Source organism: Chrysemys picta, chromosome 2, assembly GCF_011386835.1.
Source record: "Chrysemys picta bellii isolate R12L10 chromosome 2, ASM1138683v2, whole genome shotgun sequence".
In the NCBI taxonomy this organism is placed as follows: domain Eukaryota; kingdom Metazoa; phylum Chordata; order Testudines; family Emydidae; genus Chrysemys; species Chrysemys picta.
In genome coordinates this window covers 253,766,264-253,782,190 of record NC_088792.1, presented here as the reverse complement: position 1 = coordinate 253,782,190, position 15,927 = coordinate 253,766,264, and the positions used below count along the sequence as shown (strand labels likewise).

General features: G+C 45.6%; 1 protein-coding gene across 6 annotated transcripts in view; it reads right to left on the bottom strand.

Annotated features, from left to right (window-relative positions):
- The window catches only part of GRHL2 (grainyhead like transcription factor 2), a 122,937-nt gene that overhangs the window by 59,802 nt on the left and 47,208 nt on the right, over window positions 1-15,927 (bottom strand). For all 6 annotated transcript variants that reach the window (XM_024109428.3, XM_024109430.3, XM_065585968.1 and 3 more), the window contains exon 8: window positions 7,005-7,099. In XM_024109428.3, coding sequence (XP_023965196.1) covers window positions 7,005-7,099 — 95 coding nt within the window. The remainder of the gene's footprint in view (window positions 1-7,004; window positions 7,100-15,927) is intronic.

Sequence of the window (15,927 nt, the reverse complement as noted above, 5' to 3'; positions counted from 1 at the left end):
GCTGGCCAATATGTTTTAGTGTACGGTGGTAACTTGCAGCAAGTTGTACCTATCATGTTATCATACAATCTGCTAACTGCAACCCCCCCATTTATCACTAACCATCTCATTCTTGTCAATACACATAGATTTCAAGTCCACTTTGAGTCAAATATTTGATGATCATGTCAATGAATAAGCACAGGCTACCATGCATTTCAACTAGCAACTCCTGCAGGAAACAGGTTTCCTAGACTTCATGCATAGAGCTTGGCAGCATCATTTGGTCCTAAAAAGACTCATTAGCTCCTATAATTTTAAATTGCCAATGATTTAAGTGAGAGTTGCCTTCTTAACGTTGGAGAGGGAGTGACTGGAGTGGCATAGTGGGAGAAAGCTCCCTCGGCCATTCTGCTCCTATCTCACATGGAATGGCAGAGCCCTTACCACTCTAAAAACCCCTGGTGTGCTGGCCGGGGATGGTTTGGCAGTATCAGTTGTGGCTGGTTACAGAATTGCCAATGCCAAGTAGCTAAAAATCAGGAGCCAGGCACCCAGAAATCATGAGATTGGCTTTCAAATACTGAATTTTAATAAAATAATAAATTTCACAGATTCCAAAGGCAGAGGGCACCATTATGATCATGTGAAAAGCAACAGAGAGTCCTGTGGCACCTTTAAGACTAACAGATGTATTGGAGCATAAGCTTTCGTGGGTAAATACCCACTTCATCAGATGCATTATGATCATCTTATCTGACCTACTGTTTAACACACGTCAAAATAATTCCTAGAGCATACCTTGGCCTTGGCTACACTGGCGCTGTACAGCGCTGCAACTTGCTGTGCTCAGGGGTGTGAAAACACACACACACACACCCCGCAGCGAGTACAGCGCTGTAAAGCGCCAGTGTATTCAAAGCCTGCAGCGCTGCAAGCTATTCCCCTCGGAGCGGTGGAGTACATACAGTGCTGCGAGAGAGCTCTCGCAGCGCTGGCGGCGCCACTACACTTGCGCTTCATGGCAGCGCTGGGAAGTCCCGAGTGTAGCCAAGGCCCTTGACTGAAAAGTTGTCAGTGATGGAGAGTCTGCCACAACCCCTGGTAAGTTGTTCCAATTGTTAATTACTCTTACTATTAAAAATGAATGCTTTATTTCCAGTCTGAATTTGTCTAGCTTCAACTTCAAGCCATTGGCTCATATTATACCTTTGTCTGCTAGCTTAAAAGCCCATTATCAAATATTTGTTCCCCGCGTAGGTACTCACAGGCAGTAATCAAGTCACCCCTCAACCTCTTTGTTAATCTAAGTAGATTGAGCTCCGACAAGGCATCTTTTCTATCCTTTAATCATTCTTGTAGCTCTTCTCTGAACCCTCTCCAATTTATCAACATCCTTCTTGAATTGTGAGCACCAGGTCTGGACACAGTGTTCCAGCAGCAGTCACACCAGTGCCAAATACAGAGGTAAAACAACCTCTCTACTCCTACTTGCAATCCCCCTGTTTATGCACCAAAGGATCATGTTAGTCCTTTTGGCCACATCATACTGGGAGATCATGTTCAGCTGATTATTCACCACCACCCCCTTTTCAGAGCCACTTCTTCCCAGGATAGAGTCTCCCATCCTGTAAGTACGGCTTATGCTACCTGGGTCTTTAATCCCCTCTCTTTCATTAAACAAAGAGACCTTGTAGCAGCTGCCTTTCTTTTTTCCGTTCTCTCCACGATGGAGAGAGCAGGAGGGGAAGGAGGCAGATTCTGGCCTCCCTTGTAGGAAGAGCCCCAAGTTGATTAGTCGATCTTTATTTGCAGGGAGAGGGGGGTCAGAAATGATTTTGTGATGGGTGTCAAATATTTTTGCAGGGCAGGGGGGTATCTAATTGCCAGCGCCACCACTTACTTTGGACACCAACTTCCCCTGGCCAGTGTCCTTACCGTTATCATGCTACTACCATATACACAAGGGTGCCAACAAGAGAGAGCTCTGTCTATGAGGGGTCCATGTAGCTCCAGCTCTCCCTTCCCTAGGGTTACCATATTTCAGCAAGCAAAAAAGAGGCTGGGAGGAGCCCCGCCCCCGTCCTGCCCTAGCCCCGCCCCTGCCCCACCCACTTCCCACCCCTCTCAGAACCCCCAACCCTCCCCCCCCGCTCCTTGTCCCCTGACTGCCCCCTCCTGAGACCCTCCCCCCCAATCCTAACTGGCCACCTAGGACCCTACCCCCTACCTGTGCCCTGACTGCCCCAACCCTTATCCACACCCCCACCACCAGACAGACCCTGGGACTCCCATGCCCCATCCAACCACTCCCCACCCCCTGACAGCCCCCCCCCGAACTCCCGACCCATCTAAACCCCTCTGCTCCCTGTCCCATTGACTGCTCTGATCCCTCTCCCCACTCCTGCCCCCTGACAGCCCCCCCCAGAACTCCCAACCCCCTCCCCCCCGCTCCTTGTCCCCTGACTGCCCCTGACTGCCCCCTCCTGGGACCCCTGCTCCTAACTGCCCTCCACAACCCCACCCCCTATTTATGTACAGGCGTGACTACCTGCCCTTTCCTGGTTACTATACGCGGCCAGTCCGCATCCACATCCAGTAGTTAAAAAAAAAAAAAAAAAAGCCTCCCTATTCCTTGTCCCCTAACTGCCCCTTCCTAACTGCCCCCCAGGATCCTACCCCCTACCCGTACCCTGACTGCCCAAAACCTTATCCACACACCCCCCAGAAAGCCCCCCCAAACTCCCAACCCCCCCATCTCTTGACTGCCCCCTCCAAAACCTCCCTGCCCCTTCTCCGACCCCCTGGCTCCCTTGTCGTTGGCCTTCGGTTCGCCTAAGATCTCTCTGGGAGCTTGCTCAGGAACGGCCGGAGCCGTTCTCCCTGCACGCTGGGCAGCAGTGGGGGAGGAGCTCCAGACTGCTGGAGGCGAATGCAGGGAGGGAGGGAGTGAGCTATGCTGCAGGGGAGGGAGGGACTCTCTCTCGCTGTCGGAGCCCCATGTAAGTGGCACCATCCGGCTGCCCTGTTAGCCGCACGTGCTCTGCATGGGGCGGGGGGAGGGAAGTCCAGACATTAACAAATTCCCCCCGGACGCTATTTTTAGTTCAAAAATCCGGACATGTCCGGGGGAATCCGGACGAATGGTAACCCTACCTTCCCGCCTTGGATTTTCTTAGACATCCTGCTTTTCCTGGGCATGAGGTGACGGCAGGTTGGGTTGGAAGTCCTACAGGAATTTTTCATGGCAACTAGGCCAAGTACAAATATATCATTTAACAAGGCCCAGCGTCTGAAGGAACTTGGGAGCTTTTCCAGCATCTTTGTTTTAAAGATGTGTTGACTGTATTTTTTCTTCTACAATGGATTAAATATAAAAATCTCTCTTAAAATAATCTCAGTGTTCCCAGTTCAGTCCACAAACAGCTGGGAGAATGGGAGCTAAGGCTGCTGCTCAGTTCTGAGTGCAGCCGGCTCCGAGTAGAATGCTGCTGTGGTAGGATGCAGTGGTGACCTAGGCTGTGAGTGTATCTGTCCTTCTGGGTTTGTCAGCCCCTTTGTGCTACATTAGTACAGTGGGGTTTGTATTTAAATTAGGGTTACCATTCGTCCGGATTTACCCGGACATGTCCTCCTTTTGTGTGCTAAAAATAGCGTCCGGGGGGAATTTGTAAAGCACTCACAATGTCCGGGATTTCCCCCTCCCCCGGCAGAGCGAGCGGCTGGGAGGGCTGCAGGAAAGTCCCGGGCTGGACTCCGGAGCAGCTTCCTCCTCCCACCCCCCCCTCCCTGCATTCTGAGCCGGCCGGCAGCTCCTCCTCCTGCAGCCCGCTCCGGCAGCCCTGTGCAGGGCCAGGGACCGGGTTTTGTGTTGTGCTGGGGAGCTCAGCCATGTGTCCGGCTGGCACAGAGCCCAACACCCTGTTCTGAGCAGCAGGGTAAGGGGGGGCAGGAGAAGGGACAGGGAGGTTCTGGAGGGGGCAGTCAAGAAACGGGGGGGGGCTTTTGGAGGGGAGTGGAGAAAGTTTTGGGCAGTCAGGGTACAGGTAGGGGGTAGGGTCCTGGGGGGCAGTTGGGGGGGGGTCTTAGGAGGGGGCAGTTAGGGGACAAGGAACAGGGAGTCTTAGGTAGGGGGTGGGGTTCTGGAGGGCAGTTAGGAGCAGGGGTCCCAGGAGGGGGCAGTCAGGGGACAAGGAGCGAGGGGTAGGGGGCTGGGAGTTCTGGGGGGGAGCTGTCAGGGGGCAGGAGTGGGGAGAGGGATCGGAGCAGTCAGGGGACAGGGAGCAGAGGGGTTTAGATGGGTTGGGAGTTCTGGGGGGGCTGTCAGGGGGCAGGAGTGTGGAGAGGGATCGGAGCAGTCAGGGGACAGGGAGCAGAGGGGTTTAGATGGGTTGGGAGTTCTGGGGGGGGCTGTCAGGGGGTGGGGAGTGGTTGGATGGGGCGTGGGAGTCCCAGGGGTCTGTCTGGGGGTGGGGGTGTGGATAAGGGTTGGGGCAGTCAGGGGACAAGAGGCAAGGAGGCTTAGATAGGGAGTGGAGTCCCGGGGGGCAGTTAGGGGCAGGGGTCCCAGGAAGGGGCAGTCAGGGGACAAGGAACGGGGGGAGGGTTGGGGGTTCTGGGGGGGCGGGAAGTGGGAGGGGCAGGGGCGGGGCTAGGGCGGGGCTCCTCCCGTCCTCTTTTTTGCTTGTTGAAATATGGTAACCCTAATTTAAATGAAACTGACAGTGTTCAATATTTATTATTATTTCTAGATCTCTAAAAAGCTTTTTTACACTGCACATTCTGCTTGCTGATAAAAGCTTAGAGAATACAAGCTTGTTTTTAGCATTACCTACAGCTTTTCATTTCTCACACACATCATTGCATCCGCCCAGCTTAAAGTAATGACCTGCATGCCAATACAAAATTGGAAAAGCTCAGAAATTGCCAGTTGAAATCCAGCTAAGCATTAATAGGGGAAAGTTTAGATAAACTCACACTGATTTAGGTAGCCATACAATCTCTACATGAATACGCACTCAGTTCAATCTCTGATTAACTGTATCTCCATGAATAAATTATGTTAGTCAGAATTACATCTATTCCTGCAGGCTGGAATGCTCCCATCTAAGAGAACTGTGCAGGAACCAGATTTTTCATTTTGCACAAAAATCCACAATTTTGAATGTTTTTCAGTTTTGAAACAGAATAAAAACAAAAAGAATTAGAATATTTCTACACAACAAAATTTAGGAAAAATTCATTTCTGATCAGTTCAAGAAAAAAGCCCATTTTTTGTTTCCCTTCCTGTCTCCTTCCACACCCCCCCCCCCCCACAGAAAAGTTGTAAATGAAAAATGTTCACCAGCTGTAGCAGTAGCTTTTGTTCTTAATAGCAAAATCCTCCTCCTTCGAAACAGGAAACTCAGGAAAAAAATATCACTTGCCCTTCTCGCATTCATTCGTAGTTACTCCTGATGGATGGTCAGATTCCTGCACTCATGCTGGGTCCCCTTCACTGGTTCTAAAGCTATTTTCCTCAGTTTTACATGACTATATGATTGCATGTTGTATCAGTATATGACAGGGTAGTGGGGCCTAGGCGTCCAGATTCTCGCATCATATAGCATGACCCTTTAAGATTTTGGGAGGTTTTGATGTATGCAAAGACAGGAAATAAGAGGTACTGGTGGGAAAGAAGCAATCCCAGGAAAAAGCAGTGTTTGGGAGAAAAATCCATTACTGTTTCTGTAAGGGCCCAGGAACCTTACAGAGTGGGCTGGGCAAAGCTCCCCTCTCACCCAACCAATTGGGGATGAGTTGATAGAAGGGAACTTGCATAAAGCCGCCTGCCTCCTACCTCATAGCAGGGCAGACATCAGCAGGAGAAGGCTGCCTGCTGAACCCTCTGAACTTGAGGTCTAATTAGGGAAAAGGAGCCAGCTGAAGGAGAAGCTGGCTAAGGCCCTACAGCTGGCCTAAGTTACAACCCAGCTCCAGGGAAAAGAGCTGGGGACTGCTGGCCTAAGAAACAGTGACTATTTGAAGTACAGCCCAAGCTTCAGGAAGGGGACTGGGGAGGCCTTCTGATCAGAACTCTCATGTGGATCCAAAGTGGGGGGGTGAACTGGGGCACCTAATGAACTGAGTTACACTTTGTAGAAAGACTTAACCAATCAGACCCCACCAAGGGCGTACATGTTTTGAATCATAGTCTTGGTAATTGATTGACAAACCCAAGTGAGCTTTGAATGCAATGCACCTGCAGAGCCAAGAGAGACCACAAGGAGTATACTACAGGGAAGACCCCCTGTGACACTCATTTATCCTTTCCCTTAAACTGTAGTACTGTACCAAGTTCCTAAATGTGTCTGAATTATAACGAAAATACTTTGACAGCCTTGGATAATGGATTCCACAGAAATGTAAAGAGCTTAACAAAGATTAATTAAGCCTTATGATGACACCACTTATGAGGCAGAAGAGGTATACTAGACTCATGTCCATCTACAACCCCACTAAAAACAATGGCATACAGATCATGGAGGGCATAATTTGGCTTGCAGAATCTTTCTTACTGGTGATGATGCATGAAAAGGGAAGACCCCAGCTTGAGTCTCAGATCCCAGCTTGGGTTGGCAGATCTGGCAGTTAGAAAAAAACCACCCTCTTATTATGTGTAAAACTGATCATATTTTATATGGAAATTATTGAAAGTCAATAAATATGGACCCAAACTATACCATTTTTACAGTCATTTTTTTGCACTGAACCTCACTTTAGTAGACAGGGACCTGGCTATATTTGAAACATTCCTCCAGGAGTCTCCTTCTGATGGACTCCTACTCTCACAGATCACCTGGCCTTGTACAGATTCCACCACCACACCATAAGTCAGTGAGTGACCAAGCTTTTACTGTGCTGGCTTTGAGGATGTGGAACTTGCTCACTTCTGTCTTTCGTATGCTTGTTAATGATGAATGGGATGGAAGGTGATATTTATAAATAGCATAATAACAATACATTCACTCTGTGCTGCAACTCACCTTGGCTTCGTCATTGACGTCCCAAGTAAAGGACACAGCATTGTATGCTATTTCTTCAATATTCCCAATGGTGTTAAAGCTCTCCTTGTAGTCAGCTGAAAGACACAACCAATAAAAATTACTTTAAGAACAGGGTTCTATCATTTATCTTCATAGTTCACAGATTCTTCTGCAAGGTTGTCCTTTGCCTTTTCATGCAGGTATGTCTAGGGGGTCAGGAAAAGCTATGGTGCTGCTCATGTTTCATTATTAAAAATCTGATTTACAAAGATGTAAGCTTTCAGCTGTTCAGAGTAATAAATCTTCCTGGAGCCGTACTCTTTATTACACTGTGCTAGCTGTATTTTTACTGGAGGTTTTATTGTTAACGTGGAACCGGTGTTTCTGTATTGAGAATGAGTGTGTGTGCTTGTTAACTTGGCAGTAGGAAGGAAAGGCTGAAACTGGGAAGTTAAACAAGGTAATGGGAACATTAAAAGGAACATTTAATCCTTTATGGAAACGCATGGAGCCGAGGAGACCAATGAGCCTTGCAACGAAGTTTGAGGAAGGCTTGCAACATGCTATGCAAGTATTATTCTGGCATCCATCTGCCAGCATTTTTTTTTTTTTGAGGGGAGGGGGAGGAGTATTCTCTCCTTTCTCCACCCTCCTGCACTGCGGACTTTGCAAAGGAACTTTTCTTTCATAGTGCAGGAAAAGTTATGTCTCCAGAGAACTCACATCTGAACTCCAGTGGTATAATACTCTATCTGGGAAGGAAGAGCTCAATGGGGAATTAAGATACAAAGCAGAATGCCTTTACTGGGGGCGGTGGGGGGAGGGAGCAGTGTGACTCTTCACATTTATAGTTTGCAATGCAGCCTCTCTGTGGTTTCTCTTCCGCCAAACCCTTCTTCCTATACCATGGGGAAGTTTAGCAGCAATTGTTTGGAATAAGTAACAATGCACTATTTAAGCTATAATGAAGAAGCTTATTTGTTAAACAAGCACATGCTCTTTCATTATCATACTATTTGGAATATATGTTTTAGATAAACACAAGTTCACTTTAGTCAAACACAAGTGGTTGGGCTCAATACAGTGATAACTGGGTGAAACTGAATGGCCTGTGATTTACAGGAGGTCAGATTGGATGATCTAATGATCCATCTGTGCTTAAACTCTCTAAAGCTATAATTTATCTAGATAAGAAATCCTCAGAGGAGGAAGGTAAAATGGTTTTGAATTGTTGGTTAAAAAGACAATTAAAATTTAAAAATGCAAACAAACAAAACCTTTCTACTGGTTTTTGTAACTAGGAACACTGGCCTGCCCAAGTTTATAGTGCAGATGTGAGGAAAAACTAGGACCTGATCTTCCACTCCTCTAAGGAAAAGGGAGCGTAGTCAGGGACTTCAATGTAAGCAGAATCAAGCCACTACAATAGTTTAGATACCACAAGACTTCAATAAACCGATTGTTGTGTAGCATGCAGGCAGATGGCTGTACCAGCATGGAGCCCTGCTGAAGTCAGTTTGAGCATTTACAGGTTACCCAGCCAAGATGATGTGCCGATTCCCAAGGCCCCAGTTCTTCAAATGGTCCCATCCAATTCCCTTTGAGTCAATGGGAGTTAAGGATGCTCAGCACCTCTCAGGACCACTCAGATTCTCTCCCTTGAGCAGGAAAGAATCTCTGAAGTAGTAACTGGGGTTTAGGGAGGAATTTGAAGAAGGAGAAAGATTTTTGTGTATTTCTAGTCATTGAGGGCCTGATCCAAAGCCCACTGAAGTCAGTGGCAGTCTTTCTGCTGGCTTCAGTGGGCTTTGGATTAAGCCCTTGGGGTTCATTTTTGCTTCCAGTGAAATCAACAAGATTTTGCCACTGGTCTCCTTGAGCCCTTTCTGCCAGATGCTACTTTACATGATTTTTTTTTAAAAGCTCTGACAGATTCATTGAAAGAAGAAGCAAGGCCTGCTCTACAGCAGATCCAGCTTTTACGTTTCTGTAGAATAAAAAGGATGAACCCATTTCTAAATCCAGGCCTACAGCATGAATGTATGTTATATTGGGACTCCACTATTAGACCACCACAGCCTGGATAATTGCATTTTTACTATTCATTATTGATCAAAGGATGAGAATTCCTCTTAACAAGCAAGCTTTCCTGGCATTCAGTTTCTCATAGTGTCTGAATACATTTAAAGACATGATCACTTTAACAAACAAGCAAGCTCAGGTGATCATCAGAGAAAAGGCATATAGATATTATAAATAGCTTCTTTCCAATTTGACGAGAAAGTTTTGTTTCTTTTGCAATTTAAATAAACAAACAAATCATTCACCACCAACTGCCAAACAAAAAATCCTGCTTGTTTTTATGTTAGATATATCAGGAATGTGTCCAGTGGTGTCCCCAGTGCAGTGGTTACAAACTCTCTCTGCTTTCTGATAACTGAAGGTGCAGGGCATTGGATTTTTAACAAAGGGATATTTTCTTCCAAAAATTGTATTGGCATTAACAAAAACAAACAAACAAAAAATCCATGAGTGTTTAAGAATAAACAAAAACAAAAGTAACCAAACATATCCCCCCCTCAATTAATTGTTTTTTTGCTTCCTTTGGACCTATGATGTCATAACCCTATCAATACTCTAGTCATCCAAAGAGTATTGAAAGGGGAAAACCCAATGTAAGTGAGACCTGAATTTCTAAGGTAGAAAACAGCAGGAAAAAAATTGTGGGAGAAGGAAGCAGGAATATGGGAGATTTCAGCTTTTCTTTATACATCACAGAAGCAAAAAGGGACAATAACCCATTTTTCTCTTTTACCAGTCTCCTTTAATATTTCTGTTCCATATCTAATCACAGATTAAAAGGTTTCAGATTCTTCAAAAAGAAAATGTGTCAACCTTCCATGGGACATATGCTGTCCAAGAATCCCTTGAGAGCAATAATTGGACTCAGTACCAGAGGACTGAGATTACTCAATGTAATAACCTTTATCTTAACTTTTACCTGCATCTGCACTTTAAAAGTATGTTGATTCATAGCTTTGTACTCAGTTGTATAAAGAGAACGTTTTACATTCTGTAAGTGATGGCCCTATATGAATTTGGTATTCTTTTTCTCAACCTTGTTATTCCTTTAAGAAAAATGAACATTATCTAGGTTTTCAAAAAATAATTAAGATGCAACAATAATTTCAAGTACGCTTGCATGGCAAAAGTGCCAGTGTTGTGGGTGTGATAAGGGAGAGAACTATAATTCATATAAAATTCTCTGCTTTGAAGCACAGGGATGCTGTCTGGACTAGTGAAACAACACGCCTGGAATGCTTGAAACAGTTTGGATCAAAGAATTCAGAACGTTCAGACCACAGGCATGGCATGAAACTTTCAATGAGGTCAAGCAATTGGACACAGTGAATGTGTATAGAGACGGTCTCTGGGCTTTTTTATCCCCACTGTGAACACAGGTCATCTTTCTAAATGAACACATTGACTTTCCTGTAAGCAAGAAGAATTAGGAGATATATATATGTAGTTTAATATGCACATGCACCCACCTTCCCACCCACCACTTTGGTTTATGATTCACCCAAAAATGCCTTCTGCAAACTATTGCTGCACATGAGCATGCTGTGTAGGTGTATCTTGGAAAGGGGTGAACAAGATGTCTTGTAAAGACATATGTTTTCTTCATGTAAAAGACAATAAGTACCCACCATCCCACCAGCATCTCTCTTCCCCCAAAACACCCCCCACTCCATTTCCTTAATTGCCATACACAAATCTCAGGAAATGTGTGACATGCCATTTAACAGCAGAGCTGCACATCATTCCCGCCAGCTCAAAGATAACTAAAGAAGCCAGAGCAGATAAATCAGCATTCCTGGTTTTGAAAATGACTTACTGTAGCTGTTTTAAGCAACAATCTGGTTGAGGCCTCTAGATGCTACCTCAGTATAAATGTTAACTAACGAAAAACAGTCATTTAGAAATAATTTCCATGGATATTGGAAAGTTGCCATCATTATACTTTCTCCTCTCAAGCTGCTACTGCTTTAACAGAAATAGAAAATTGGGGTTCTTTGATATGCAAGAAAATGGCTCTGCAAGAATTATTTCCATTTTGTTTGGAAAATTCTATACGAAACCAATATTGAAATTTGCAGTCTATTAAAACACTATAAATTCATAACTTGGGTACAAGCTTGCATGGATAATATGCTATGGGTAACTGTTTTTGTTTTAATCATCCAAATGATACCAATATTAAGTAAAATGTAGGTAAAACTGTACCACTGTTGGTCATACTATGGTATCAATCCTGGCCAAATGATTACAGCGTGTAATGTAATTCGCTTCTATGCTCCATTGTTTTTGAAGAGAAAGTCAGTGCACTGTGGGATGTCTGAGCATGTAAGTGTTAAAGGGTCAGAAATATTTCCCAGTCCTCCTACGGAAGAAAAGAGGTGAGGTGGAAGTGCCTACCTCCTTTTCTGCAAAAATCCATACCTACATTTAGCCTTGATTTTGCAAAGCTCCTTTGCTCCCTGCTAATTAAGGGCTTAAGCCCTTAAATCCTTTCTTATATAGAACAGTACTTAAGCAACTGCTTAAGTTTAAGCATGTGCTTGCCCCATTAAAGTAATTGGGACTTAAGCTTATACTTAGAGTTAAGTATATGCTTAGGGACTTTGGATGGGGAGATAGAACTCTAGGGTAGATATACTGAGCTCTTATTGCTGTAGAATCGAAATATCTCATAATCTTTAGCATACTTATCCTCCCAATACTCTATGTAGTAGGAAAGTGCTCTTAGCCCCATTTTACAGATAAGGCACAGAGAGTTAATTGATTTGGGCAAGGTCACAAGTCTGTAGTGGAACAGGAAATTGAACAAAGGTCTCGAAAGTCCCCACCTAACACCTTAACCACTGGACCATTCTTCACCCTAGCTGGAGCACTAAATCAAAGTGTACAAACTTAACCATCCCTATGTATCTGGAGTGAGCTGGAGCAGGCTATCCAGCTTCCCCCTTGCCCCAAGAAGACAACCTTACATCAGAAAGAGAGGTGTTCTTCAGGGACAGCCCTAAGTCATAGGGGAAGGCAGAGAAACGATACTGAGTCTATCAGAAGCCATTTGTATTTTGGGGCTGGGTATGTGTCTGAATGTTATCTAAATATTTGGACTCCTGACTATAGACATCATCCAAATATCAACTGATTCTCCCTCCCACTGCTAGTCCCAGTATAAGCTAAGAATCCCTCCCACTGCTAGCTGTTCAACAGTTAGACCCACAGGAAATCAGCAAGTATGACACACTGCACTGCTGAAGGTGAGACAGTGCTTATAGTTATCCTTCAGAAGGCTCATCTTTTCAGCAGCAAGGGGGGAAAAGGAGTCTTCAGTTCTGCAAAGTGTCCGGAGTGTTTTCTTCAGACTCCCTCTGCCTCTGTTTGGTCTCTCCAGCCTTCAGGTGCATAACTGAGGAGTGGGAAAATTGACTTCTTGCAAGTTCCAGGGGTTGTCAATACAAATTTGCATCATTTCAGCATTTGATTTATTGCTAACACACATATCTTCTTTTAATGGAAGACAAAAAGGGAGTGACGAGCTGTTCAACTGTGAACAGCTGTGCTCTGGCTTCACTCCATGCTCTCAATACTGACGCCAATCTGAACACTGAGACTGAGACATCAACCTGTCATGGAACCTTAGTTCATTCACATGATCAGTAGATGATGCCTTCCTGCAAACTTCACAGTTGAGATGGGCCCAAGCCAACCCCCCAGATCTGGACTCTCCTGAATTTGGGTAAAAGTTGGCTCCACATCTGCAGTTTGCAGCTCAAGCCTATCTCTAATTCAAAGAAGCAGAACAATGCACAGAAGCTGATGACAGGAGTATCTAAAAAGAAGTAACATGATGGAATATTGGCACAGACACATGGACACCAGAGTGGCTAGCAGGTATCACAGCTGGAACCTTCAGCACCAGCCCCTATTATCTGAGCTAAAGGAATTACTCCTTTAGCTTTGAGCACCATTGTTGTTCTGTAAGCCATGCTTTATATTAAGGATATATTAATGAATAGTTTATAAAGGATTAGTGAATGATTAATAGAGGTAATAAGCATGTAACAGGCATGAATAATATGTGACATAGAGGGCTATAAGTAAGATGCAATTTAGTCAGGGAGATCACCGTGACTTCCAAAGACCTCTGTGACTTCAGCCAGCGCTGGCTGGGAGCTGCAGGGTCCCCTGCCAGCTGTGGGGTACCCCCGCAGCTCCCGACCACCACGGCTGGCAGGGGGGAGCCCTGCAGCTCCCCCACTGCTCCTGGCCACCATGGGTCGCAGGGGGGACTCACGCCGCTCCCTGCCCCCACAGGTGGCAGGGGAGACCCGCGCCACTCCCCACCGCTGCGGGTGGCAGGGGGGACCCAGCGGCAAGGAATTCCCACTGCTTATTGCACCCCAGGAGGCAGAGGGGACCCGGTGGCAGGGGGGACCCCCACTGCTCCCATGCACTGCGGGCAGCAAGACAGACCCCCGGAGCTCCCGGCTGCTGTGGGCGGCAGGGGGGACCGCGGCAGCTCCCAGCTCCAACGGGGGGACCTTGGAGTTCCCAACCCTCTCTTCCCCCAGCTGCCCAGGCTACCCATTTTGTCATGGGTATTTTTAGTAAAAGTCAAGGACAGGTCACAGGCTTCCATGAATTTTTCATTATTGCCTGTGACCTGTTGGTGACTTTTACTAAAAATATCCATGACAAAAACTTAGCATTAGCTATAAGCACATCAGTACAAGGTGTTATAGATGGTTATAACAAGCTATGGCAATTTACTACAACATAAATTAATCATTTCTTAATATTTTATAAACTATCCTGTATTTTTAATATGAAGTGTATACAATATGCGTTACTTGTACCACGCCTAAAAATGTTGTAGGTGCCTCAGGAAAGATAGCTGGACAATGCCCTGCCTCAAAGTGCTTACAAGCTGGAATATAGAAATGACCCAGCCAGTTAGTATGAGAACAGACCAGAAAGGAGCTTCTTGGACCAGCCACTAGCAGGAGACATGATCACAAACACTAACCAGTTTATTGTTATGTTAGCACCCTTGAGAATGAGAATTCTTCCACTCCAAGAGAAAGCTGGTAGCTATTGAATTATCTTTAAGAAGGCCCTGATATTGTACTCTAGATGCAACAGAAACAGAAGCATGAGGAATAATAAACTGACTATAAATAATAAGCATTACAAATATCAAAGTGTGTTCATTAGTTAACACCCAGATCTGCATGCAAATACAATTTCATGAAAATTAGACACAATGTTGCATAACGTCTTCTGCCTCTGTCACGACTTGGGCCTCTCTGTGGAATAGATGTAGCATACACTAAGGACCGAGTTATTATGTCCCATGAAAAAGAAAAGTGCAGCTGTTTTGTGGAGCACAGTGTTTGAAAGCTCACGTATGAACTATACTTGACAATCATTTTGTTCCGAAGTGGCAGCATCACTTGTGACACCAGCAGTTTGGGAAGCCCAATGTCCAAAATGTTAATTCTTGATTAAAGGAAAATCTGTTTTGTAAATATTTTATTTGGCAATGGTAACCACCAAAGAGCTTATTTCAATAGCACTTAGCTGAAATACCATACAGCAGTGCCTAGAGCGCTGGAGCTTATTCCTGAGAAACGTTTTGGCAAAGTTTAGATCCATGTTAAATAGTTCTCATGTTTGACATTGAACATTGTATCATTAAACCTAGTTATTCCAGGCTTCGTGAAAGTTTACAGTCTAAATAAAAACTACAGATAGGAGTGCCTGGAAGTCAGTGACGGCCTATTTCTCTTCAAATTAATACAAATGTAAAATACATTAATTTTAGCATATATAACACACTGCTTATGCACAGCATTCATTTTGCTATACTCCGGTATACTGAACACACACTGTAGATTTACTTGTTTGGGCAAGGGGCCTAAAATGTATCAATTAAACCATTGTGAAATCCTGGTCCATTGAAGTCAGTAGGAATTTCACCCCATGTCATCAAAAGTGCAAAGATATGAACATTGGTACTGCAGCATGTATATACTAGTACCAAAATATACAGCTTTAAACAATAGTTGTGACATGATACAACTTCTCTCTACATTTGCTCTGTTAGAGTATTTCCTATGACAACTAAACAGACAGATTTATTTGGCCTGGGAGCTGAAAGGGAATTTTTAATTAATCATCCTCAACGGATGGACAGTTTTCAACTTGAGTCACTGGGGCCAGGTTGGTAGGAAGGAACTCAGTACCAGCACCTTAGTAGCTCTCACCAAATAGGTGGGTTTCTAAACAATCCTCGTCTGAGGCCTTGTCTATACTAAACAATTACACTGCAGTAATTACTCTATTTTTTCATGTCCACACTATCCTCCTTCTGCTGGTGGCGCGCATCCTCACGAGGAGCCCTTCCACTCATTTATGAAGGGAGTGTGGGGAGCTGAGAGCCCGGGCTCTCAGTGCCCGGCAGCTGGCAGCTTGGCAGGGAGACTCCAGCTTTGAACTGCATGCGGAGCCCACAGCCAGGCCCGGTGCAACCACTAGGCGAACTAGGCGGCCGCCTAGGGTGCCTAGTGGTTGAGGGTGCCTAAAAGCCCGCTCAGGCGAGGAGGTGAAGTGGAGGTGACCTGGGGCAGGGGGGCGCGGGGAGGGCCGCCCGCAGTAATGGGGGGGAGGGGGCGCACAGGGGAACCGCTCCCCGCCCTGGATCACCTCCACTCTGCCTCCTCTGCTGAGCAAACAGCCCCCGCTCTAATTCTCCTCCAATCGGCGCCTCAAGCCTGGGAGGGGAGAAGAATTAGAGCGATGCTGGCATGCTCAGCGGAGGAGGCGGAGCGGAGGTGAGCTGGGGTGGGCT